The 26,654-nt window shown below is 39.6% G+C and overlaps 1 protein-coding gene and 2 long non-coding RNA genes across 7 annotated transcripts; all 3 read left to right on the top strand.

Moving 5' to 3' along the window:
• LOC109726859 lies at nucleotides 3,260-6,074 on the top strand. Of its 2 annotated transcripts, XR_002220643.1 has the most exons (6): nucleotides 3,260-3,422; nucleotides 3,813-3,917; nucleotides 4,007-4,093; nucleotides 4,174-4,309; nucleotides 4,904-5,058; nucleotides 5,837-6,074. It is a non-coding gene; the product is annotated as an uncharacterized LOC109726859 (long non-coding RNA). The 2 variants fall into 2 exon arrangements; XR_002220642.1 differs by lacking the exon at nucleotides 4,174-4,309 and having other exon boundaries at nucleotides 3,261-3,422.
• On the top strand, nucleotides 6,186-9,135 carry LOC109726858. Of its 2 annotated transcripts, none has more exons than XM_020256678.1 (2): nucleotides 6,186-7,781; nucleotides 8,795-9,135. In XM_020256678.1, the coding sequence occupies exons 1-2, from the start codon at nucleotides 7,427-7,429 to the stop codon at nucleotides 8,830-8,832; spliced, it is 393 nt and encodes a 130-aa protein (XP_020112267.1). In that variant the 5' UTR covers nucleotides 6,186-7,426; the 3' UTR covers nucleotides 8,833-9,135. The 2 variants fall into 2 exon arrangements, with proteins under 2 accessions (XP_020112267.1, XP_020112265.1); XM_020256676.1 differs by having other exon boundaries at nucleotides 6,186-8,496.
• On the top strand, nucleotides 11,463-13,380 carry LOC109726203. 3 transcript variants are annotated; one of them, XR_002220441.1, is made up of 5 exons: nucleotides 11,463-11,625; nucleotides 12,016-12,120; nucleotides 12,210-12,296; nucleotides 12,377-12,512; nucleotides 13,107-13,380. It is a non-coding gene; the product is annotated as an uncharacterized LOC109726203 (long non-coding RNA). The 3 variants fall into 3 exon arrangements; XR_002220440.1 differs by lacking the exon at nucleotides 12,377-12,512 and having other exon boundaries at nucleotides 11,464-11,625; XR_002220442.1 differs by lacking the exon at nucleotides 13,107-13,380 and having other exon boundaries at nucleotides 11,464-11,625; nucleotides 12,377-12,900.

Here is a 26,654-nt window from a genome sequence, read left to right as displayed (position 1 = left end):
TGTAACCATGGTTATAGTAACGGCCGTTGGAAGGAAGGGTACTTGTGAAAATTTTTTGTATTTAAAAGGGTATATATATGATATTTTCAACTTTGTATGGGCATTTGCGATATTTATATATTTGAAAGGGGTAGTGACGAAACTGCACCTAAAAAAATGTACGATATAATAGTATATTTATATTAAAAATAAAGTACTATTTATATATATATAAGAAAAAGGGGGAGAGAGAGGTGTATCTCACGCGGTCCACGAGGTGGAGTGTACATACTGGACCGCGTGCTGCACCTCTCCGTTGCCCCCAACGCCGTGCTTTTTGGTCGGCTTAGGATTTTGTTTTACGAGCAACCAAATATCAGAATTTTAATTTTCAGCTGAAAAAAAATTTTCGAGTAGTTTTACATGGAACCAAACACACCCTTATATATACTTTTAAAACGTTTCTGACTTTTTTATTACCCCTCTTAGAAACTAACATTAAAAATACTTTTTAATGTTCCAATTTATTTTAAATATATCTTTATAGTGTAGTATCCTTTCTTTATATATATATATATATGTATATATTAGTACCTAGACTAAGTGTGCATGGCTATGGATGCCACGTGCACTCCCCCATGCATGCTTATCTGGTTGAGGGTGGCTCTAATTAATTTAGTTTTTGCTTTCTCTCTTTAGTGTGAAGTAGAGAACCACACGAGGTGGAGCTTGGGGGAGTAGCCGTGGAGCTCGGATTCAACGTCGACATCGCGCCGCGGAGCCGTTCGAGGATACGGTTGCAGTCGTAGCATCGCGAGGAGTCCGGGCGAGGGCGTGGTTTCGCCGTTCTCGACGTCGCCCCGCGTTGGATTTAGCATACGAGGTGGGTTTATCATCGGAATCCTACTCCTATAATATTGTTCATCGACATGTATCGTTAATATTACAAGTTGTTATTGTTTGTTTAGCTCAAATTCATAAGTAGGTATGTTTTAGACATATAAACTGAATTGGGAGCATGTTATTAGTTGTTATTAATCATACATGTGGGACTTGGATAAAACATAGGAGAAAATCAGCGTTCGGAATCTGGCATATGTTGAATTACCTGATTTAGCCTTAGGGGCCGTTGTATTTTTATACAGTTATTGTATTCGGGTTGTGAGTACCCCAGGTAGTTTAGAAGGCATTTACGCTCGTGCTGAGATGCCGAGCTTATTTTTCAGCAGAGTTTAGGCTGTTTCGGGTCGTTGGGTGCCGTTCGGGTTAGCGGTGGACCCAGATTCTTGTTTTGGTCACAGATTGTGCCGAGGGCACGTGGGTTTGGTTTGTAGACCTGTTTTGACCCTGTTTACTTGACTTTGGCTAGTTGGAGCCTGATTGAGCTCGACAGAGATACGCTGCATACTCGGTTGGGTAGCGCCCACGAGTGCCACTCCGGAGTCAGGCTTTGTGCTTTCGCGTTGGTGTCGCTCATGCCAGTTGGACCTGCTCTCCACGGACCAGTTAGTGTGGATAGAGCTTGACAGTCACAACGGGGCAGGGACGGGTGTATTCACAGTCCCGGGGACGGGTATGCTTACAGTCCCGATTGGATTGGGTCAGGTTGGACATTTCCTACAGTTGGTTAGTGTAGAGCATGATAGTGTAGTATTTGATAGCGGTAGACTTTATTCCTGCATTTCACTACTATTCTTGCTCCCTTCTGTAGACTTAGTGGGTAGACCGATGTTGTTTTGGGCGGTACCCACTGAGGACTACTTGTTTTTACAGTAGTTCTCACGCCCAGTTGTTACCTATGTTTTTGCAGAGCCACAGGTTCCGGCTGCTGCACCGTCCGCGGATCAGGATCGAGGCAAGGGCGTTGCGAGTTAGAGCCCTACCCGACGTGCTGAGCTAGAGGTGCTCCTACTGCAGGTAGATGTTTTGTTTCGAGTTTATGTACATAGTGGACTTAACTCGCCAGTGCGAGTAGCTTTGTATTTTGGATCTGGACTATGTATATGAAACTCAGTTTGTTTAGCTTCTGTTCTCTCCAGCAGCTCTCTACTACTGTTCGTGGTAGTGTTTGATTTTCTGGTACAGCTATCGCTTCGTATACAGGGGAAATTCCTTTGTATACGGCGGATTTGTCGGCGCGCCCGGGGAAAGTGTAATCCGGGGCGTGACATATAGAGTTAAATTCTATTAGTTAATTGCTAGGAATAACCGTTATTTCTATAAAATTACTATATTGTCATTTTAAATATATCTTTCTACCCTCATCAATTTTTCTTATTTATCCTTCAGGTAGGAGCAAAAAAAATATTTTGACTTTTTGCCCTTTTAAATATATCCTTCTATCGTCACCAATTTTTCTTATTTGCCTTTAAGTTAGAAAAAAACGAGGTATTTTGACTACTTTTTAATTCTGGTAGAAATTTAACCTGAATTTAATTCGAGATGACTTAACGGGTACTAACAACGGGGTTATTTTTAAATAACGAAGTAATAATATAAGGGGGGATATTTGAAACAAAAAAATGTAGCACTATATATATAAGATATTTTAGAAGTTTTGAGGGGGATATTAGATATTATTCCATTATCAATAGGCTTTGAAATATATTATAACTATAAAATTAGTTCTTCAAAAAAAAATATTTATAAAACTAGGCTATACAGTGAATGAATTGCCGCTCTCTAAATGCAGCAAATGATTTACTGCTTTCTACTTTTTTTGTGTTTAATACTATATATCCTTCAGAATTCAAACGTAGAAAATATAGAAATAGAAATATAGAAATAGAAATATGGAAAAAGCTGTGAAATTCACCGCTTTGTAAAAGCTTACAAATAAAAATTTTAAATGCCTATTCTTACAATTAAAAAGTTATATAGGCTTAGTAGCCCAAAAACCCCATACATATATATTTTAAAATTTTAATTATTATTAGGATAAATTGCATGTTTGGTTCTCAACCTATAAGCTAGGTAATATTTTAGTCCTTAAAGTTTAACTTGTTGTAATTTTTAGCTTGAATTTTTAAAATTATTACAATCGAGTCCTACAACTCAATTTAATTAATTAAATATTAATGCATTGTTGAAAGTAGGCTCTACTTTGTTACTTCATATAAATATTTTCCTTATTTCCTTATTTCTTTTATTTTACAGGATATTAGACANGCCGCAGGGACCAAATTATAAACAGCAAGGCTGCAATGCACTTTTTGGTTTTTAAGGGATTAAGTTGCAGTTTTTCAGCCTTATCCCCTTAAACCTGGTCCCCTGCATATGTCCACATATCCAGCTCTCTCTCTCTCTTCTTTCTTTTTATTTCTTTCTTCCTCTTTCTCTCTCTAGGCTAGTGGAGGTTTGGTTCAAGAAGTGGACAGCTTGCGTTTTGGGCTTGGTGGAGCTGCCGAATTGGAAACGCTGCTATGAAAGCTTCGAAACCTGAGGTAAGGAGCTGTTCCTCAGCCAGGATTTGGTGTAGCTACTCTATGAGAAGGCTCTAAGAGGTTAAAAGTTGTATTAGTAGGTGTGAAATCTAAGAATTATGCTAAAGATCACATGTTATGAGTATGTAAGTGTAAGTTGCTGTTAAAAACTGAAATTGATGTGTAGGGAAGTTAATTCCTGGTTTGGAGGGGTTTGTGCATGTACCTTCTAAGGATTGGAATCACAAATTTTAAGTATTAGGATTCCTAATACCATAGAAAAGCTTAGGGGAAGTTGTGGCAGCATGTATATATATATACTTATGAATGGTATGTAAGTGTGATCTAATGTTAATTAGAGTTGAGTTAATTGCACTAAAGAAGCTTTAATTGGGCTGATTGGAGTTTCAGCGGCTGCCTTGATGAGTTTTGGGCACTCGAATTGGAGAAGGGAACTTGATGGAGCTTTTTGGTGAGCCGAATTGAGAAGGACCTGAGAGGAAAGCTTCATAGGAGGTAAATGAATGTCTCTTCCCTGGTTTGAGTGATAAGAATTACATTAAAGGGGTTGTAAGTACTAGAGTTACTTACTTAAAGTGATATAGGGGCTGTGAAGCAAACATAAACGGAATTTCAGCATAAATACCCTGCTGTTGGAGCTGAAAGAAAGCTTGTTGAAGCTGCAAATTGAGGTAAGATTGATGCTTATCTCTGGTTAGAGTTATATTAGTTACTCTAGAAGAGTTCTAAGCAAGAGAACTAATTGTTCTAGGTTTGTAGCGGCTGCACAAAGAGGAAGTAAAGTGCAGAATTTCCGCAAAGTGTAGAAATTTCAACATAGTGCAGATTTTGAGGTTGAGTGGAAAAAGAAGCTTTAAAGTAAAATTCCTCGCTGATTGGAGCTGAAGGTAACTAGATGGATTGGGTGTTAACTAATTTAGAAGAGTTTTAAACTATAGAATGGAGTGTTCGATGATGTAATGGCTGTCAAAAGAGAAGTAATAGAGTAGATTCCTGCAGATTTCAGCATTGATTCCTGCTGGTTATTAAAGCTGAAAATGAGTTAATTGAATAGCAAATTAAGATAATTATGGTTATGTATGGATTGAAATTCAATTAATATAACAGGGAGATGCTAATTGGAAGTCCTGTGGGAGTTGGAGCTAGTGGAAATCACAAAACTGCATTGTGAATTCCATAAGCTAACTCTAAGTATATAGATGTGTGAGTATATGCATATATATATATATATATATATATATACTTATGATTAAGTGTTGGAAGATAAAATCTAAGTTAAGATCATATGAAATCCTGCTTAAAAGTGAGGTTATTTATCCCTAATTCTCAGTTACTAATGGATAGAATTGATAAGAAGTTTAGTAGTACGAACAAGTATATGTATATGTTAATAATATATACAAGTTGGAGTCGAAATGCAAAGTTGTAGAAGATGTGAATATAACTGAAGTTTAACCTCTTTTATTCCTTTCTGAATGAAGGTTAGACGTGTTCGGAAGTTTAAATTAACATTCCGATAGATCTACGGCGCACTAGTTACGGTAGAAGCCGTTCTAACTCTATTTGCACCGAGTCGCGAGAGCTCGTTGTTGATACAGTTTAAGACGTTGGTTCTAATCTGTTGGCATCCCTACAGGTGGGTGGTGCTATCCGAAATCTTCGAATCTCTCTTTATGTCTATGTCGCCCTGTTGAGCATATCTATCTATGAATTGTATTATATTCATGCATTATAAGAAGATTGTCACTATGCAGTGAGTAACTGAACAAGTGAATTTCTGTCAATGTAAAGAACATGTGAACAATAGAATATGGACATAGAACCCTATGAATGTGTGAATTTATTGTGGACCATGACAATAGTGAATTTGGTGACATTATGACTAGAGAATTGGTTAGCATCGAGATTGTAAAACTAGCATAAAGAGCTAGTTAGAGTTAAAGTGTGGCATTGTTAGTATATCCTCTAAGTGAGGATTGGATCATACTCACATAGTCTGTTTTGAGCTTGGCGGTGGTCGCTCCACCCAAGCAGTGCACTCCGGAGTTGTCACCTGATGGGCTAACGTATTTGCCCATGGACTAACGTACTTGTCCAGCAGACGGTCCCGTCGGGTTGTAGCGGAATTCCCCCTGATAAAAAGAGATTTGGTTAGTGAGTTATGGTTAACCAAATGGTTAACCAGGTTGATTGGGTATTGGTTACCAGTAGCATGCATGCATAACTTTCATCTATTATATATTGTTCTTTTCAGCTTTGTACTGGCATTGTAGTAGTTACTTGATATAGTTGGTTACTATCTGTTCTCTTTTCTTACCTACATATGCCTGAATAGACCTAGTGGGTGAGTCGGCGAGGTCGGCGGCCGAACCCACTGGGAACTTTCAGTAGTTCTCACCCCACTAACCATGCAGGTTCTAGTTCGTGCGGGGTGGTCGAGGATCGTGACAGGGACAGCGCGCTATAGATAGCGACATCCATTGAGTATAGTTGTACCTTATTTATTTCATCTGTTTATAGTTGATGAAAGTAAATGTAAATTATTCATTTGAGAGTTGGCAGTGTATATATTGGAAGAATGAATGTAATAATTATGTAAGCTTTGTATTTGATTTAAAGTAATCAAGATATAATGTACGAATGTTTTAGTTAGTTTACTTTTACTTGCTATGTTGCTTGCCCTCGTGCAAGCCATGTATCTTAAAATTTTTCTGGGCATTTCTTTATACATGTTTGTTGTTGTTGTTGAGCCTTGGACGAACAGAGGAGGTTCTGTTCGTTCGGCGTCTGTATACGGGCCCGAATCGACCAAATTGGCGATAGCGGGACGTGACATATATTGTCTCGACAAAAATACACTGCTGACTTGTTATCTCGTGCTGAGCTCATTGATACTGACTCTGTGAGTACTCTTATGCAAATCCACCAAAAACTAACTCCAACTATGGGCGAACCTCTCACTAATCCTACACGTTATCGTGAGCTAGTTGGTGCATTAGTCTATCTCACTATATCTCGCCCCGACATTGCTTATGTGGTTCATATTGTTAGTCAATTTATGCAGGCGCCTACTTCTGTTCACTATGCTGCTCTTTTACGTATCTTGCGCTATTTGCGAGGAAGTATTCATCAAAGTCTATTCTTTTTTTCCTCTTCCAAGCCTCAACTTCGTGCCTATTGTGATGCTGATTGGGCTGGAGATCCTACTGATCGTCGGTCTACGACTGGCTATTGCGTTTTCTTTAGGGATTCTCTAATTTCTTGGCGTTCAAAGAAACAAGATATTGTCGCCAAATTTAGTACGGAAGCTGAATATCGTGCTATGTCCTCTGCCGCCTCAGAAATTGTATGGCTTCGCCGACTCCTTGGTGACCTCGGTGTCCAGTGCTCTACTTCAACACCTTTATACTGTGACAATCAAAGTGCTATCAAAATTGTGAATAATCCTGTCTTTCATGAACGTATTAAACATATAGAAATTGATTGTCACTTTGTGCGCCATCATTATATTAATGGAACGATATCTCTGCCGTTCGTTCCCTCTACTCAACAACTTGCTGATTTTTTCACCAAATCTCAGACTACTCAACGACATCAATACTTTCTATCCAAACTCTCAGCGTTTACTCCACCTTGAGTTTGCGGGGGGTTGTTACTTTATATAAATATTTTCCTTATTTCCTTATTTCTTTTCTTTTACAGGATATTAGACATTCCTTATATTATTGTATACTATATTAGTTTCCTTACCAATTCATGATTCACCATGTATTAGCTTGACCTCTCTTTATATAAAGAGGTTTTTTGTAATTTATCAAATAAGAAAGAAAAATATTTCTTCTCCAATTATCCTTTGTTTTCATAGTATAAGAGAGCGACTAGCTTAATCCGCAAAAGCTTGTCGTCACAAGCTTGCCGTCGGTTTCTCTCGACCTGGTTCTATCACGACATCCGCACCTCCATCGATGCCGCTTGTATAGGTTCCTACATCGGCACCTCCATCGATGCCACCTGTACAGGTTCCTACACCGACTATTGCTCAGCTCGATGTTAAACTCTCCGAGCTTAATTATCGTGAACGGTCGGTGTCCATTCAACTCTTGTTTGATGCTCTCAATCTAACTGGACATATTGATGGTGCTGGTCCACCAACCAATGATTCCAAACTCAAAGACTGGCTTGTTGCTGATCGACGTGCTCGTGGAATTATTTCTACATCGGTAAACATAGACATTCGGATGCAGCTTATCAATTTGTCCACCGCTCACCAGATGTGGTCTCTTCTTCGGCAGATGTATGAGCAGTCTAGTTATGCTCAATCGTATGCTGAGTTTCAAGAGATCTCCATGGCTTATCAAGGTGAGCGTAGTATCCAAGAGTTTTACAGTTTTATGCAGGCTCGTTGGCGTCAACTAGCGACTATGGATGAACACTTGTGTCGCACTTGCTCAGCTTGTTAGTATACTGTCAAGCAAAAGCAGGTGCGTGATCAACAACGATTGTTCTAGTTTCTTATGTGCCTACGACCTGAGTTTGAAGCGTTACGTGGCCAACTACTCTATCAAACTCCCTTCCCTACTATTGATGTGGCTCTCGCGGAACTGATTGCCGAGGAGACACGTCTTCAAGTTTTGAGTTCCTCTGCTTCTGCAATACCTAATGTTCTTGCTGCTCATTGTCCTACCAATCCACCTCCTGTGCCAGCGCCTACTTCTCATCATCAACCGCCTTCTAATTACATTCCAAATCCTGGTACTAGAAAAGACAAACAGAGCATCCAATGTCGTTACTGTCATCTTTGGGGCCACTCAATTCAAGATTGCCGAAAAAAGAAATGGGCAGATCAGCATTTACGATCCTCTCATAATATGCCTACTATTGCATCTGCTCCTTTTGTTCCTCCGGTCAACAACGCGTCATCTACAGAGCAGCAACCTTCAACTATTCAATTGAGTATTCCTCAACTACTGCAGATGTTTCAGCAACACCAGTTGACTCCATCCACTTTGTCAGGGCAGTCCTCCTCTATCTTTCCAATCTACACCATCAAGTTTTGGTATGACTGGTCCTGGAGGTATTTCGAAACATTCCTGGATTTTAGACTCAGGCACATCATTTCATATGACACCACATGCTTCTTTACTTTCTTCACCTCTCAATTAAATTCACCTTCACACATTTTTACTGCTGATGGTACCTCTCTTTCTGTCAATAATAGTGGCGCTCTTTCACCTAAATCTGATACTTCAGGACGCTTTACTATTCCTTTTGTCCTACATATACCACAATTCTCTCTTAACTTATTATCTGTTAGCCAAATTACTGATCATGATTGCACAGTGACCTTTGATTCTTCTTCTTGTCTTGTGCAGGATCGTCGGACCGGGACTTTGATTGGACAGGGTCATAGACGTGACTGCCTGTACTACATGGACTATCTGCACCTTCCTACTAAAATTAACTTAGCAAATATTGCTACAACTTCAAATTCTGATTTATGGCATCGTCGTCTCGGTCATCTCTCTTCTGATAAGTTTACAGTTTTAGTTCGTAGTGGTGTATTAGGCCCTGTTTTTAATTCTGAATCCGTTTCTTGCATTGGATGCAAACTTGCTAAACTTTCCATTAAACCTTTCCTGCTAGCAATTATGTTTCAAGTGCACCATGTGATCTTATTCACTCCGATGTTTGGGGACCGGCACCTATATCAACCCGTGTTGGAAATAAATATTATGTTATTTTCATTGACGATTACTCATGCTTTACCTGGGTTTATTTTATGCATAACAAATCTGAACTTTTTCAATTGTATCAAAATTTCTCTATCATGGTTCAAACTCAATTTGGTGCCACCATTAAAACTTTCCGCTCTGATTCTGGTGGTGAGTATCTTTCAAATGAATTTCGCCAAATTCTCGCTAAATATGGTACTTTGCTGCAACTCTCTTGCCCTTATACACCTCAACAGAATGGTGTTGCTGAGCGTAAACACTGACATATCCTTGAAACTGCTTGCTCTCTTCTAATTGATGGGTCTGTGCCTAAACAATTTTGGGCTGATGCAGTTTCTACCGCAGTTATCTGATTAATATTATGCCCTCCAGTCTTTTCTCTGGCGTTTCTCCTAGTGAGCGATTGTATGCTAAATCACCATCTTATACTCATTTGCGTGTTTTTGGATGTACTTGTCTTGTTCTCTTGCCTCCGCATGAACAAACCAAACTAACTCCGAAATCGTCAATTTGTGTTTCCTTAGGATATAGTCTTGAGCATAAAGGGCACAGATGTTATGATCCTACTACTCGTCGCATGCGAATCTCTCGAGATGTCATTTTTCTTGAACATTTATCATATTATGCTCAATCTAAGTTAAGTGTTGATCCCTCCGCCGTTTCTTCACCTTTTGTTATTGATCTTTCATTTCTTGTTAATTCTTCGTCGACCACCACATCTTCTCCCGAAGAGCCCCAACGAATTGTCTCTCAACCCACTGCATCTTCGTCTTCTGTAGAAGGTTCTATAGTACCGGCACCACATGACGACCCACCAATTACTGTTCCTTCCGACGATCTCACGACTGCTGAGCGCCGCTATCCACTGCGTACTCGCCGCCCCACATAATTTTTCGGTTGTCTTGCCTCTCCTTCTTTTTCTCCACGATATCATGCTTTTCTTGCAAATATTTCTAATAACCAGGAACCACGTACATACCGCTAGGCCGTTTCCATTCCTGAATGGCGAGATGCAATGACCACAGAACTTACTGCCCTTTATTGTACTGGTACCTAGGAACTAGTTCCTCTCCCGCTTGGCAAGACTCCATTCAGTTGTAAGTGGATTTATAAAGTCAAGACAAAGTTTGATGGCTAAATTGATTGCTATAAGGCTCGTTTAGTTGCTCGAGGGTTCTCTCAAGAATATGGCATTGATTATGAGGAGGCATTCACCCCTGTTGCTAAGATAACTTCTGTTCGCATCCTTATTGCTCTCGCTGCTTCTCGTAGCTGGCCTCTTTACCAACTTGATGTTAAAAATACCTTCTTACATGGGGATCTTCATGAAGAAGTTTATATGCAACCATCTCCTGGTCTTTCCCATTCATCCGGTCATGTTTGTCGGCTTCGGAAGGCTTTATATGGCCTTAAACAAGCTCCCCGAGCTTGGTTTGAAAAATTAGTCAGCTATTCTTTCTTTTGGATTTCATCAAAGCGGAAATGATCATGCCTTATTTATTCATACTTCTGCTAGCGGGCTCACTGCCTTACTTTTGTATGTTGATGATATGATAATTACTGGCGATGACCCTGATTGTATTCATTCCGTTAAATCCTATCTCCAGCAACAATTTGACATGAAAGATCTTGGCCCTCTTCGATATTTTTTGGGGATTGAAGTGGCATATAGTCCTCGAGGATATATATTGTAATATACGGAGAATTTCGGGTTGCAATGTTAACTTTAATCTAGAAGATTAAAGTAAAGTTTGAATTCGATATGTATATTTCCCAAGTGATTTTGAAGGTGTGAGAATGATTTCTAGAGGTAATTGAGTATTTGGGCACAAATCGGGCGCGAAATGAACTTGAAAGGGGATTTTCGGATTATGACGCTAACTTTGACCTACGCGATCAAAGTGAACTATGAATGTTAATTGTAGTACCTCCGAATTATTTTGGAAGTGCGAGAATAGTTAATAGCAGATTTCGGAGATGCTTGGATGTAATATGTCGAATTTTGATTTCGCAGCAAATCTTGATCGAAATAATGTCAAAACGAAAATTAATTGCTTCCAAATTAAATTGGCAGCTTGTAGAGGTTATTTGACATAATTTGGAAGTGATTAGAAGTGTTCGGAGTGAACCAGACACAGAAAAAGGCTTCAAATTGCTGCTGCCAGCTTGTTGTTAGTGTAGGGACTGAATTATAAAGCCGCAGGGACCAAATTATAAACAGCAAGGCTGCAATGCACTTTTTGGTTTTTAAGGGATTAAGTTGCAGTTTTTCAGCCTTATCCCCTTAAACCTGGTCCCCTGCATATGTCCACATATCCAGCTCTCTCTCTCTCTTCTTTCTTTTTATTTCTTTCTTCCTCTTTCTCTCTCTAGGCTAGTGGAGGTTTGGTTCAAGAAGTGGACAGCTTGCGTTTTGGGCTTGGTGGAGCTGCCGAATTGGAAACGCTGCTATGAAAGCTTCGAAACCTGAGGTAAGGAGCTGTTCCTCAGCCAGGATTTGGTGTAGCTACTCTATGAGAAGGCTCTAAGAGGTTAAAAGTTGTATTAGTAGGTGTGAAATCTAAGAATTATGCTAAAGATCACATGTTATGAGTATGTAAGTGTAAGTTGCTGTTAAAAACTGAAATTGATGTGTAGGGAAGTTAATTCCTGGTTTGGAGGGGTTTGTGCATGTACCTTCTAAGGATTGGAATCACAAATTTTAAGTATTAGGATTCCTAATACCATAGAAAAGCTTAGGGGAAGTTGTGGCAGCATGTATATATATATACTTATGAATGGTATGTAAGTGTGATCTAATGTTAATTAGAGTTGAGTTAATTGCACTAAAGAAGCTTTAATTGGGCTGATTGGAGTTTCAGCGGCTGCCTTGATGAGTTTTGGGCACTCGAATTGGAGAAGGGAACTTGATGGAGCTTTTTGGTGAGCCGAATTGAGAAGGACCTGAGAGGAAAGCTTCATAGGAGGTAAATGAATGTCTCTTCCCTGGTTTGAGTGATAAGAATTACATTAAAGGGGTTGTAAGTACTAGAGTTACTTACTTAAAGTGATATAGGGGCTGTGAAGCAAACATAAACGGAATTTCAGCATAAATACCCTGCTGTTGGAGCTGAAAGAAAGCTTGTTGAAGCTGCAAATTGAGGTAAGATTGATGCTTATCTCTGGTTAGAGTTATATTAGTTACTCTAGAAGAGTTCTAAGCAAGAGAACTAATTGTTCTAGGTTTGTAGCGGCTGCACAAAGAGGAAGTAAAGTGCAGAATTTCCGCAAAGTGTAGAAATTTCAACATAGTGCAGATTTTGAGGTTGAGTGGAAAAAGAAGCTTTAAAGTAAAATTCCTCGCTGATTGGAGCTGAAGGTAACTAGATGGATTGGGTGTTAACTAATTTAGAAGAGTTTTAAACTATAGAATGGAGTGTTCGATGATGTAATGGCTGTCAAAAGAGAAGTAATAGAGTAGATTCCTGCAGATTTCAGCATTGATTCCTGCTGGTTATTAAAGCTGAAAATGAGTTAATTGAATAGCAAATTAAGATAATTATGGTTATGTATGGATTGAAATTCAATTAATATAACAGGGAGATGCTAATTGGAAGTCCTGTGGGAGTTGGAGCTAGTGGAAATCACAAAACTGCATTGTGAATTCCATAAGCTAACTCTAAGTATATAGATGTGTGAGTATATGCATATATATATATATATATATATATATACTTATGATTAAGTGTTGGAAGATAAAATCTAAGTTAAGATCATATGAAATCCTGCTTAAAAGTGAGGTTATTTATCCCTAATTCTCAGTTACTAATGGATAGAATTGATAAGAAGTTTAGTAGTACGAACAAGTATATGTATATGTTAATAATATATACAAGTTGGAGTCGAAATGCAAAGTTGTAGAAGATGTGAATATAACTGAAGTTTAACCTCTTTTATTCCTTTCTGAATGAAGGTTAGACGTGTTCGGAAGTTTAAATTAACATTCCGATAGATCTACGGCGCACTAGTTACGGTAGAAGCCGTTCTAACTCTATTTGCACCGAGTCGCGAGAGCTCGTTGTTGATACAGTTTAAGACGTTGGTTCTAATCTGTTGGCATCCCTACAGGTGGGTGGTGCTTTCCAAAGTCATCGAATGACCTATTATGTTTATGTTACTTTTCTTGAGCATACATGGATTGTATATGTATAGTTGATATTCATACATTATAGGGTTGAGTTTGATATGTGATTAGATTGACATGTGGTCTATTTGTATGCTTTGAAGGCAAAGTCCAGTTGGACAATGGTTAGTAAACATAGAACCCTATAAATGTGTGAATTTATTATGGACCATTACAATAGTGAATTTTGTGACATTATGACTAGGGAATTGATTAGCATCGAGATTGAAATTATAGAACTAGCATAAAGAACTAGTTAGAGTTAAAGTGTGGCATTGTCATTTGTTGGACCCTCTAAAGGAGGATCAAATCATACTCACATAGTTCTGTTTTGAGCTTTGCGTCGGTCCTCGCACCCAAGCAGTGCACTCCGGAGTTGTCACGCCTTGATGGGCTAACGTATTTCCCATGGCTAACGTACTTGTCCAGCCAGGACGGTCGCCAGTCGGGTGTATAGCGGAATTTCCCCCTGAGTAAAAAAGAGATTTGTTAGTGATTATGGTTAACCAAAATGTTAACAGGTTGATTTGGTATTGTTACCAGTACATGCATGCCATAACTTCATCATATTATTATATTAAACTTATTTTCAGCTTTGTATCTGCATGTAGTAGTTATACTTGATATAGTTGGTTACTATCGTTACTTCTTTTCTTACCCTACAATTGCCTGAATTAGACTAGTGGGTGAGTCGCAGAGTCCCCGACCCATTGGGAACTTTCAGTAGTCTCACCCCACTTAACCATGCAGGTTCCTACCGTTCGTACGGGGTATCAAGGATTGTGAACGGAACAGCGCGCGCTATAGATAGCAGACCTCATTGAAGTATAGTTAGTACCTATAATTATATTATCTGTTAAAATAGTTGATGAAAGTAAATGTAAATTATCATATTGAAAGTTATGGCAGTAGTATATATTGAAGATAATGAAATGTAATAATTATAGTAAGCTTCGTGTTGATTAAAGTATCAAGATAAATAATGATACGAATGTTTTAGTATAATTATACTTTATACTTCATGTTGCTTGGCACTCGAGTGCAAGCCAGCGTTCTTAAAATATTCATAGGCGCATGTTCTTTATACAATAGTTTGTTGTTTGTGTGTTGCTTGGACGAACAGAGAGTTCTGGTTCGTTCGGCGATCTGTAATACTGGGCCCAGAATCGACCAAGTTGCGATATGCGGACGTGAATATATTTCTCGACAAAATACAACTGCTGCCTGTTATCTCGTGCTGAGCCATTGATACTTGACATCTGTTGAGTTACTCTTATGCAAACCACAAAAACTAACTCCAAAATATGCGAAAAACCTCTCACTAACCTAACAACGTTTATTCGGTGAGCCTCGTGGTGCGTTAAGTCCCTATCTCACAATATCTCGCCCCGACATTGCTTATGTGGTTCAATTGTTAGTCAATTATTGCAGCGCCTAAATTCTGTCCACTATGCTGCGCTTTTACGTATTTGCGCCTATTTGCGAAGAAAGTATTCATCAAAAGTTCCTATATCTTTTTTCCTCTTTCCAAGCCTCACTTCGTGCCTATTGTGGATGCTGTATTGGGCTGAGGATCCTACCTGATCAGTCCGTCTACGACTAGGCTATTGCTTTCTTTTAGGATCTCTAATTTCTTGGCGTTCAAAGAAACAAGATATTGTCGCCGAAATTTTAGTACGGAAGCTGATATCTGCTATGTGGTCCTCTTGCCGCCCTCAGAATATGAAGAACGCGACATCCTTGGTGAACCTCGTGTCACAGTGCCTGCTACTTCAACAACCTTTATACTGTACAAATCAAGTGCTATCAAAATTGTGAAAATAACCTGTCTTTTCATGAACATAAACATATAAAATTGATTGTCACTTGTGCGCCAATCATTATATTAATGGACATATCTACTTGCCGTTCGTTCCCCTCTACCTTACTGAAATTTTTTCAACCCAAATCTACAGACCTACATCAACGACATCATACTTTTTTTCTATCAAAAACTCACATCAGATGAATTCTACTCCCCATTGAATATGCGGAGGGTATGTTACTACTTTATATAATAATATTCCCTTATTAATGCCTATTTCATTTATTTTTAACAGGATATTAGACATTCCTTATATTATTGTATACTTACATTATTTTCTACCATAATACATGATTCCTATGATTAGCTTGACCTCATCATTATATAAGAGTTCTTTGTAATATTAAATCAAATAAGAAGAATATTATTTTCTATATATTATCATAACTTGACTAAAGCAAGGCGTCCAACAAACCGTATCCGCCCTCAATGAGTTTTGCGAAAAGCAACTAGAATTTATATTTTTTGTTAGACAACCATAAGCGGAAACAATTAAACATTTAATCATCTAAATATTTATATAGACATCTGGTCCTAAGATTCGAAACAGATTCCGACAACACACCGCCAAATTTTTTATAATGCCACAGACAAATAGAGTTTTTTTTGTACATGCAAGCGGCGTTAGAAATACAACGTATATACAGAAATAATCTAAACAGAAAATTAATAAACACATTTTCCCCCCTACCATTAGTTTATATAAATCAGCAGGAATAAATACACAACTAAAACTGAAATCATCTTTTTTGCAGATAGAACTTGTTTTCCTCGAGATATTCAACATAAAGTAAAAGTACTGACTAGCGCAACAAGCCATTAATCCAAAAACTAGTCTAGGGCACCGGCTTCGCAACGGATCAACCATTCGGCACAGAACTAAAATTTCAGTTTGATTCTTCAATTTAAAATTTAAATTTGATTTCTATAGTTGAATTTTAAAACTATCATTGCAAGATTTAAATTCAAAATTGATGAACTTTCAACAAACTCTTTCAAGAACTTTAGATTTAAATATAGTTTTTAGGCATTTTTTAATAATCAAATATACAAATTTAAATTTAAGGTTCAAAATATTAATTTTAAATATTTTAAATTTAAAAATACACAAAGTTGAATAAAAATGTAAAATTATAAATTTTTTTTATTAGGGAACTTAAATTAAAGTTTAAAACAATGTTAAAATTGAAAAATTTTAGTTTTAGTAATTATAAAAAAAATATAAAATTTTTAAATTTAAAGTTTTATATTTTAAATTCAAATTTAATAATTTTTAAAAATTAAATTATAATAAATTTAAAAAAGTTTAAATATTAAATTTTAATATTTTAAATTTATTTTAAGTAATAAATAAAATACAAATTTTGTGTTAATTTTAATTTCAACTTTAAAATTTCAAAATTCAATATTTTAAATATTAAATTATAATTGAATTAAAAAATTCAAATATAAATTTCAAATATTAAAATTTAATCCAATTTCAAATTTAAGATAAATTTTAAAACTTCAACAATTTATATTTAAATTTAAATTTAAATTTCAAATAAAAAAAAATTTAATAATTTAAAATATTTAATTTTAATTTAGATTTGAATGTAAAGTTTTTAAACTTAAATTTTTTTTAAAAATTTTACATTTTAAATTTGACAACTAAGAGAGATTGAGAGATTGGAGGAGAGAGAGAGAGAGGGGGCGCTCCGAGCGCCCACATCCGCGCGCGTTCTGCTCGCGGCCCCTGAGGGGAGAGAGAGGGAGGAGAGAGAAGAGAGAGAAGAGGAGGGAGGGGAGGGGAACTCGAAGCCGCCGCCACCGCGGCCTGCCTGCACTCGGTGCCGGCCGGGGCACTCCTATCCCGTGGGAGGAGAGGGAGACGCGAGATAGAGAGATGGGAAGAGAGAGGGGGTGCCCGTCGACTGCCACACTCCACCCCGCGCCCACCGCGCGCCAGTTACCAGTCCAGTGCAGCCGCCGTGCAATCCCCCTGTAGGGGTAAAGGAGAGGGAAAGAGAGAGAGAGGGAGAGAGGAAAAGGGAAGGAAAGGGGGAGGAGAAGTCCGCCACAACCCACGCCAGCCCGCGCCCAAGCTCGAGCCGCCCGCCGCGCCGCCCCGGGCCCCACTCTGCCATGTGCGTGGCGCCGCGCCGCGCCCGCTCGCTGCCCCTCCGCATACCAGCCCTCGCCCGCCCGTGCTTCCACCTGCAGCGCACCCCGGCCCGGCCCGGTTCGCTGCAACCGGCCCAGCCCGGCTGGCCACATCATGCCACAGACCCCCGCCGCGCGCTCTCGCACCCCTCGCGCGCCCGCGTCCGCCCGTGCTGCCGCGTGCGTGCGACCCGCGCTCCTCGCGCGCTCACGAAGGTATCGAATGAGAGGGGCGCTGAGAAGCCGACACGTGGCCACAGTAAAACTCAACTTTTAATATATCTATAGATACTTTATTAATCGAATAAATAAATCGATGATAAGAGATAACAAGAGTCAATACAATAACATTAAAGGGTGAATGCTTAACTAAGATGGAGGCTTCCCCATAATTTTGGTTAAGTGTGCTCCTTTATGGATACTTTGTAGACCGGGCCTTTCTATACACCGCACCTTATTTTCTTTTTTTTTAGGCACTTGGGCTGTACCCCCTCAAATCTCTTCCTTTCTCTTCTCTCTCTCTGCCCGCCCTCTCTCTCCTCTCTCTGCCCTCTCTCCTTTCCAAAACTTGCAGACTCCAACTGCTTATATAGTGCTCCCCTTTGTCCTTTGCTCCACTCTTTTTGTCTTTTGTACTGCTTAACGATCGGTTAGTTCGTCCTTTGTATTGCTATTTCGTCATTTTCACTACTTACTCACCTCTTCTTCCCATACTATAATGTAAGTTTAACCCATAGTTAAGACTCGCCTCTCTAATGGCACCTGCAAAGAAGAAGAGACTGAGCAGGACAAAGAAGCAATCAGAAGTCCTTCTCCACGGTGAAGAAAGAGGGAGCGCCGAATTCGAAAGGCACTACGTGATAATATTGTAAAGAGAATACAAATGAGACAAGATGAGAAACAAAGAGCTCTCTCTAATAACTTTATTAATATCCTGTACATGTATTTATGTATAATAGAGAATAAAGAATGTATAGTAAGAAATATCAAATAAGGTACAAATGCATAATTAATGGAGATAATCTGGAAAGAATTAGGCAGTTGATTATAGGAGTTAATAAGCCCTTGATATTAGCCATTCTCCAAGACTTTCCTTTCCCCCCCCCCCCCCCTCAAATTGATGCTGCGAATTAACAAACATCAATTTGTTAACCAAATAAGCATGGCGAGATGAAGAACTAGATTTGGTGAATAGGCCTGCAATTTGATCACGTAAGAGAGGGCAATAATTTTGTTTTGTACAAGTTTTCGAATATATTGACAGTCCACCTCAATGTGCTTAGTTCTTTAATGAAGTACTGGGTTGGTTGTAATACGAATAGCACTTGTATTATCTGCATGCAGAGTTGTTGAGTGTGGGTAAGTCACACCTAATTCCGCGAGAAGTTGGCGAAGCCAAATAATTTCGGAACTGACTGATGGCATAGATTGATATTCTGCTTCTGTGGAGGACTTGGCAACTTTGTCTTGCTTCTTACATTTCCATGAGATGGATGATGAACCTAAGAAAATACACCAACTAGTGGTTGATCGTCTAGTGTCAAGACAACCAGCATAGTCAGCATTAGCCAAAGCAGTAAGAGCAAGAGAAGAATGTGAAGGAAAAAAATAAGCCACGACCAAGTGTTCCTTTAAGATATCGAATGATACGATGAAGTGCAGAAAGATGTATGCGTCGTGGATCAGAAACGAATTGACTCACTACTTGAACTGCAAATGAAATATCTGGTTGTGTGATAGTAAGGTAGATAAGACTCCCCACAAGACGCCGATACAAGTTTGAATCTGAAACAGGTTGTCCAACTTCTCTCTGTAGGTTGACATTAAGTTCCATTGGCGTAGCAGATAATTTGTTATTTGTGAGATTAGCTAACTTGATCAAGTCGTCATTGTATTTCTTTTGATGAAGAAATAATTCATTTGCTGAATAGGAAACCTCCAACCCAAGAAAGTAATTAAGTGAACCAAGATCTTTCATATGAAAGAAACCATGAAGAAATTTCTTTAACTCAACAATGCCGCTAATATCATCCTCTGTTATAACTATGTCATCAACATAAATCAAAAGAGCTATTATTCCAGTAGTGGAATGACGAGTGAATAAGGAGTAATCATTAGAGCTTTGTGTGAAAGCAATAGAACAAATAGTAGAGCACCACAAGATCACCAAGGGATGTGAGACTTATCTTGCTAGTCTTTGTCATTCCGACCCTAACTTAGCCTATCAATCACCGACCTTGGCTTAGTCTGTCATTCCGACCCTAGCTCAGCCAAGACTCTTCTCACACTTCAGGCCGGTGAACTGGCTCTGGTACCAAATATAACGACCCAACTAACTAGCAATAATAACTTGTTGGGCCCAAACCACTAGTCTAAAATGCTGAAGCCCAGTTATTATTACTAGGGTGGAGTCCTCTTATAAACCCAATGACAACCCCATTCCCATCAGATGTAGGACTATTGGGATGTCACATGGCTTCACTTGGACAATGCAGGGACAGCAGTACACTGCTGAATTGAGGATCATCAGATTGAAAGGATCGAGTATGGTGCTAGGCATTGACTGGCTGAAGAAATATGGCAAGGTAAACACCTTCAACTATGCTAGTAACAATGTGACATTAGAAAATGGAGGACAATCGCGGCTGCTTAAGAGGGTCACAGAAGAGTCCAAGCTAAAGATGCTAACCGCGAAGGAATGGCACCAAGAATGTCAAGAAGGCACTTGGTGTGTGGTAGCTTACATCATGTAGCTTAGGGCATGTTTGTTTCACCGAAGCTGGACTTTGGGTTGAAGTAGACTTTGGATTGAAGTGGAATTCGGTGAAAACTACTTCTTCCCTGCTGTTTATTCCGTAGTTATGGAAGTGAAGTTTCATTAGTTCTGCAGTTTGTTTGGTAGGAAGTGTATGATGTAAAACTATAATTTATTTATAAATAATAAATAATTCAATAAATCAAAATAATATAATTATAATTTTATATAATTAAAATTTAATTTAAAATAACTATATTATTTTTATACATAAATTATACTAATATAACAATAAAATTATAAAGTAAAAAAAAATATTAATACTTAATTAATTAATTTTTATCTTATTTTCATTGTACAAGCTAAATAAAAAAATATTAAAACTTAACTAATCAATTTTTATTATATTTTAAATTTGTCAACTGAATAAAATAATTAATAATTAGTATCATAATTAAATATATTTAAATATAACTATCTTTACCTAGTATATTATTTTATTATTTTTTCACCTCTCTTCACCGTAATTGACTTCGGCCCACGACGGGCCGAAGTCAATTACGCCATTTCAGGTTAACTCGAATTTTAATCGCAACTTATTTACGACGAACCAAACAACGAAAGTGATTGTTTATAGCGAAAACGACTTCCCTCCTCTCCACTTCCGCCCCACTTTCATTCAAACAAACATGCACTTAGTGACACAACTGAACCAGTCATGCCCCACTCAATTTAAGAATTGTTGTAGCAATATAAGGATGTGTTCCAGGAGCCTAAGAGGCTTCCATCCGCAAGACCACAAGACCACAAGATTCTGCTTCAGGAAGGCTCCAACCCGATTAATGTGTGACCTTATCGTTATTCGTATGAGAAGAAGAACGAGATTGAAAGGCAAGTCAAAGAGACGTTGAAAACCTCAATCATTCAACCGAGCACAAGCCCTTATGCATCCCCGGTACTGCTAGTCAAGAAGAAGGACAATACTTGGAGATTTTGCATCAACTATTGTCAACTCAACAAGGCTAGGGTGAAAGATAAGTATCTGATCCCTCTAATAAACAATTTGCAAGATGAATTGGGGGGCTCGGTCTATTTCTCTAAGGTGGATCTACGGTTTGGCTATCACTAGATTCGAATGAGCCCGCGAGATGTCTACAAAACAGCCTTTTGGACTTATTCTGGGTACTATGAATTTCTAATTATGCACATGTCCACCACTTACCAATAAGTGATGAACAAAATATTTGCTAACTACCTCAGGAAGTTCGTGCTCGTATTCTTCGATGACATCTTAATTTATAGCCGAACACTGAGGGAGCACGAGGAACACTTGAGAGAGGTGCTGGACATTCTACGCAAGCATCATTTGTTCGTAAAGAGGTCAAAATGTTTATTTGGGCAACGAAGAGTGGAATACTTAAGAGTATGTCATAACGGAGGCAGGGGTAACCATTAACCCAAAATGCTTAATTGAGGCCATGATTAAGTGGCCAATCCCCACTTTGCTCAAAGGGTTAAGAGGATTCTTGGAGATAACGAGGTACTATAGAAGATTCATCAAAAATTATGGAAAGTTGAGCAAACCCTTGATTGAGCTGCTCAAGAAGGATCAATTCAAATAGGAAGCCGAGGCTCAAGCTGCGTTCGACAACTTGAAAGGAGTGATGACACAAGCTCCGGTGCTATCCTTACCCGACTACTCCAAGCCTTTCACCATCGAAGTGGATAAGTGTGGATTAGAAATGGGGGCTGTCCTGTCGCAAGAAGGATAGCCTATTGCCTACCTTAGTAAGGCTTTTAGTAGAAGGAGTTTGGGGTTGTCAACCTATGAGAAAGAGTTCTTGGCTATATTGATGGTCGTGAACAAGTGTTAATACTACCTTAGCCCCCAAAAATTTATAATCAAGGCCGACCACCAAAGCTTGAAATACTTGTTGGAATAAAAGATTATAACGGGCGTTGCAACAAAAAGGGATGGTGAAGCTAATGGGGTTCGATTATGTGATACACTACAAGGTAGACCAGAGAACAAGGTCGCAGACTCTTTGTCTAGGCAAGGGATTGAAGAGAGGGCGAACTTGGCCATAGCCACAGTGGTGCCAAGCTGGGTTTCAGAAGTAATCTGAAGCTATCGAGGGGATGACGGCATTACTGTTACGATTACAGTGTCAAGGAATCATCACGGCATTATTGTTACGATTGAAGCAGCACCCAAATTACACCTATAATCAAGAGTTATTAAGATACAAAGATGTCACGCCCCGGGGCCCAGCGGAAGCCCGCCCGGCGCTTGTCCAGACCCGCCGTACATCTAAAACATACAAGGCGTCTAAAATAAAGCGGTAAATAAAACAATATAAGAAGGCATCTAGGAGTATCAGAGCAAAGCAACTACGAAATACTACAACAAGAAGAAGATCCTAGAACTGATAATCCACTAAGTAAACATAAGATAATACAAAGGAGTCCCATAACAAGCACTAATCTGAATACAAGGTGGTCTCTCTATACATGGTGCCAAAACTCTCCCTCTATCAAAACCCAAAAAAAGAAGGAATAACCACCTATCTCAAAACGAACTCTCTCCCGAGCAAGCTACACGACACCCTTGCCGCGATCCCGTGCCTCCGCCGGTGCCGAAGGCTCTGAAAAGAAAACATAGAAATAGGGGCGTGAGAACTATTAAATAATAGTTCCCAGTGAGCAATTACTCACTTCAGTGAAATGCGCCACTAGGCCCAACTGCAACAAAATGGGGTCAGTGTACAAGTATAAGCCAAAGCGATAAAACAATTAGGAAATAAATATGAATACTATCCATCCATGATGTCTCTACTTAGCATAATTTGCATAAGTAAGAAAGCAACTACTACAAGTATGTGCACAAGAGTATCCAATATGCAAATGCATAAGTATGCAACTAACCCAATATCCACAATGTAAATAGTAAAGATGTCATTGTTTACTATTCTAGTCAATGTCCACTTGTCACTTTAACTGTTTAAAGTTCAACTCTGATAAGACCCACCCGAAGGCTATCTGGCATAAGACCCACCCGAAGGCTGTCTGGCTTTACCGTGCCTAATGGCCCCGTGGTAGTGAACATCCCCATCCTAGGAATGAGCCTTTCCCACGGCAATCCACTTCGGCGCCCAAATCCCGCACGGCGAACATATCGCGATGGCCAACTTCGGAGTGCCGGCTTGTAGGGAGCGACCCTCACAAGCATGTGCCAATGAGCACAATGGCAAGCATGCATATAAGTCTGTCACAAGTACCAAGACCTCATGTCTATGAACATGGAATGTATCGAATATCACAAAGGTCTATCACTATGTCATCATGTCTCTAACATGAAATATAGTCGATGTCCAATGGCCTATCACTATGTCTTTATGTTGCATTTTCATAATTTACTAATTTCAAGTGCCCCTTTGTGACACTATTGTTCAAAGAGTCCAAGCATGGTATCTAAGTTCATGAACATATAATTCTACTCATTTTAAACATAGGAGACATGTTCTCAACTTGCAAGGTTAACTACCGTTCACAAAGCGTGCAGTCTATACATATAGCTCTACTATATAGAGTGCAATTTCATGATACATAAAGCATGCATTTCAAGTGTTCTAAAATTCACATAAATTAAGTTTAACATGGATTCGCATTCAAAATTACTTTACGACAAGTATAGAAACATAGGGGGCTATTTTGCCCCGTGTTCATGAAGTCAAACCCACCAAAACACTCGCGATCCTTCGTAAGCTCCGACGAAGGTGTCATCTAGCCTCCTAACACCCTAGAGATGTAGGAACAAGGGTCCAACAAACGTAATGAATAACCATAAGATTGATCATTAACCATCTCAAGCTAGGGTTGGGAAAAACTCACCTCAAGTGAAAAACCCTCTCTTAATCTTCAAATGGAAGGTAGAGGTCTTCAAATCCAACCTAAATAAAGGTTCTAAACCCATCAATTAGGTTTCAAAGCCCTCAAATCAAAAATTTCCAAAACAAACCCTAAATCCCAAAATCTAGGGTTTCATCTAGTAAAATCTAGAAAAACTTGTATTAAATGGGGAATACAAGCAACCAACCTCTAGAGAAGTTTCAATCCAAGCTTTAAACCAAGTAGGGTTGAAGTTTGATCCTCCACAAAGCTCCAACCACAAGCTCCAAGCCACCAAGGTGAGTAATGAGGAAGAAGATGATGCTCCAAGGCCTCCAAGCAAGAACCTCTCCTTCTCCTTCTTCTTTCTCTCCTTCTCCCTCTCTTCTTCTCTCTCTAGAATGCAAAGGGTTGAGAGAAATGAGGGAAAGAGAGAGGAGAAAGGCTCTCTATAGCCTCTAAAGTAACAAAATCCAGATAAGCCCCTCAAAAATCCACTCTGTGCACTGCCCGGTCTGGGCAGTTTTCGCGCTGAGGGACCGGTCTCTCCTTGCATGGGACCGGTCTCTCGTGTCGAACCCGAAAAACCAACGTTCGGGAACCGGTCTCTCCCCGCCAGGGACCGGTCTCTCAAACCCTTCTCGCAAAACACGCGCTCGGGAACCGATCTCTCCCAGCCAGGGACCGGTTGCCTCAAATCCTGTCGCAGCACTGTGCTGAGGGGACCGGTCTCTCCTATCAGGGACCGGTCCATAGGAGAGACCGGTCCATAGGAGAGACCGGTCCCCGAGAGTGAAAACTTTCAGGACTAGCCAACACTCTAGAGATCGAACTTTTAGACCGGAATACCATCTACGGCCTTCCACCAAGTGTGGAAAAGTTCGGAATACACATCAAACACTCGAACCTCGCAATTTGCAAAGGTCCAGTGTGCGACAAAAGAAAGAATATATATTGGCAGTCAAGGCGAAGCCCAAAGGAACATAATAGAGCAGCTTCATTCTTCAGCCCTAGGTGGACACTCGGGCATGACACATACTTACCAGTGGGTAAAGCAGTACTTCCATTGGCTGGGGCTTAAGCAAAACGTGGAGAGTTAGGTTAAAAAGTGAACTGTTTGTATATAGAACAAGGCCAACAACCTACCTTATGCAGGACTCTTACAGCCCCTGCCGATCCCAACCCAAGCATGGCAAGAGTCACAATGGATTTTATTGAAGCTTTATCGAAATCCAAGGGTAAAGACACTATACTTGTGGTAATCGATTGGCTTACCAAGTATGCACATTTCATATCCCTAGCGCATCCATTCACCGCTTCATATGTAGCCAGGGCCTTCCTCGACACAGTATATAGACTGCACAGGTTGATGAGGACTATGTTAACCGACCGGGAAAAGATTTTTACAAGCTAAGTCTGGCGTGAACTGTTCAAGGTGATGGAGGTCAAACTACTAATGAGTTTAGCTTATCATTCACAAATGGATGGGTAATCAAAGATACTTAATCGTTATTTAGAGACTTATTTGAGGTGTATGTACTTTCAGTGCCCTAACAAGTGGCATAGATAGCTCACCTTAGCGGAATGGTGGTACAACACCGACCATTACAGTTCCTTAGGGGTGACATCCACAAATGGATGGGCAATCAAAGATACTTAATCGTTATTTAGAGACTTATTTAAGGTGTATGTGCTTTTAGTGCTCGAACAAATGGCATAGATGGCTCACCTTAGCGGAATAGTGGTACAACACCAACCATTACAGTTCCTTAGGGATGACACCATATCAAGCCCTGCATGGACACGCTCCTTCTAACTACTTAATGGTCAACTTGGGAACCGAGGTGTCGATGACAATACATGAATGGGGAAGGGAACAGGAGAGGATGCTACAAATACTAAGGAAAAAACTGTTGAAGGCCCAAACGTGCATGAAGCAGAATGCTGACAAACATCTAGTATACAAGGAGTACCAGGAAGGGGACCTAGCGTACCTAAAACTGCAGCCTTACCACCAAGTAAGCGGGGTAGTCTGACGCAATGTCAAGCTCGCTGCTTGCTGCTTCGGGCCATTCAGAATAGTTGAGAAGATCGGCAAGGTAGCTTACCGTCTATAGTTGCTGGAAGGGTCGCAAATCCACCCAGTATTTCATGTATCACAACTAAAGAAAGCCCATCAGCAGGAGCTCAAAGCACCCCAAGAAGGGAATACTGGACAGGCGCATGGTAAGGAGAGGGGATCACGCTGTTAGTCAAGTGTTGGTCAAATGGGAGAATCTTAGTGAGGAGGCCGCAAGGTTGGAGGACTATTGGTTCTTGAAATCCCAGTTCTCGGACTTCGATCCTTGAGGACAAGGATCTTCTCAAGCAGGGGGGATTGTAACATCTGCCAGGAAGAGGATGAATAAGCATAAATACACATATACACATATAGATATATATATATAGAGAGAGAGAGATCAAGCATGGTGAGGAACAAGAAGGAGATGGAGATCGTAGCTTTTTCTGGGGGAAGGGAAAGGGGAAGGGGAGGGGGAGGGGGAGAATCTTGATGTAGCTTGTTCTTGAAGAAGAGAGAAGGAGGCTAGAGATCGTCAGCAGGAAGCGGGAGCGAATCTAGGGTTCCGATCGCTTGGTTAAGAGGAGACAAGGTGGGCAACGACATGTAACACACTGGACCTTTGCAAAT

The sequence above is a fragment of the Ananas comosus genome, linkage group 21, assembly GCF_001540865.1.
Source record: "Ananas comosus cultivar F153 linkage group 21, ASM154086v1, whole genome shotgun sequence".
In the NCBI taxonomy this organism is placed as follows: Eukaryota; Viridiplantae; Streptophyta; class Magnoliopsida; order Poales; family Bromeliaceae; genus Ananas; species Ananas comosus.
The sequence above is the reverse complement of the archived record's forward strand: the minus strand, read 5'-3'. Positions and strand labels throughout refer to the sequence as shown.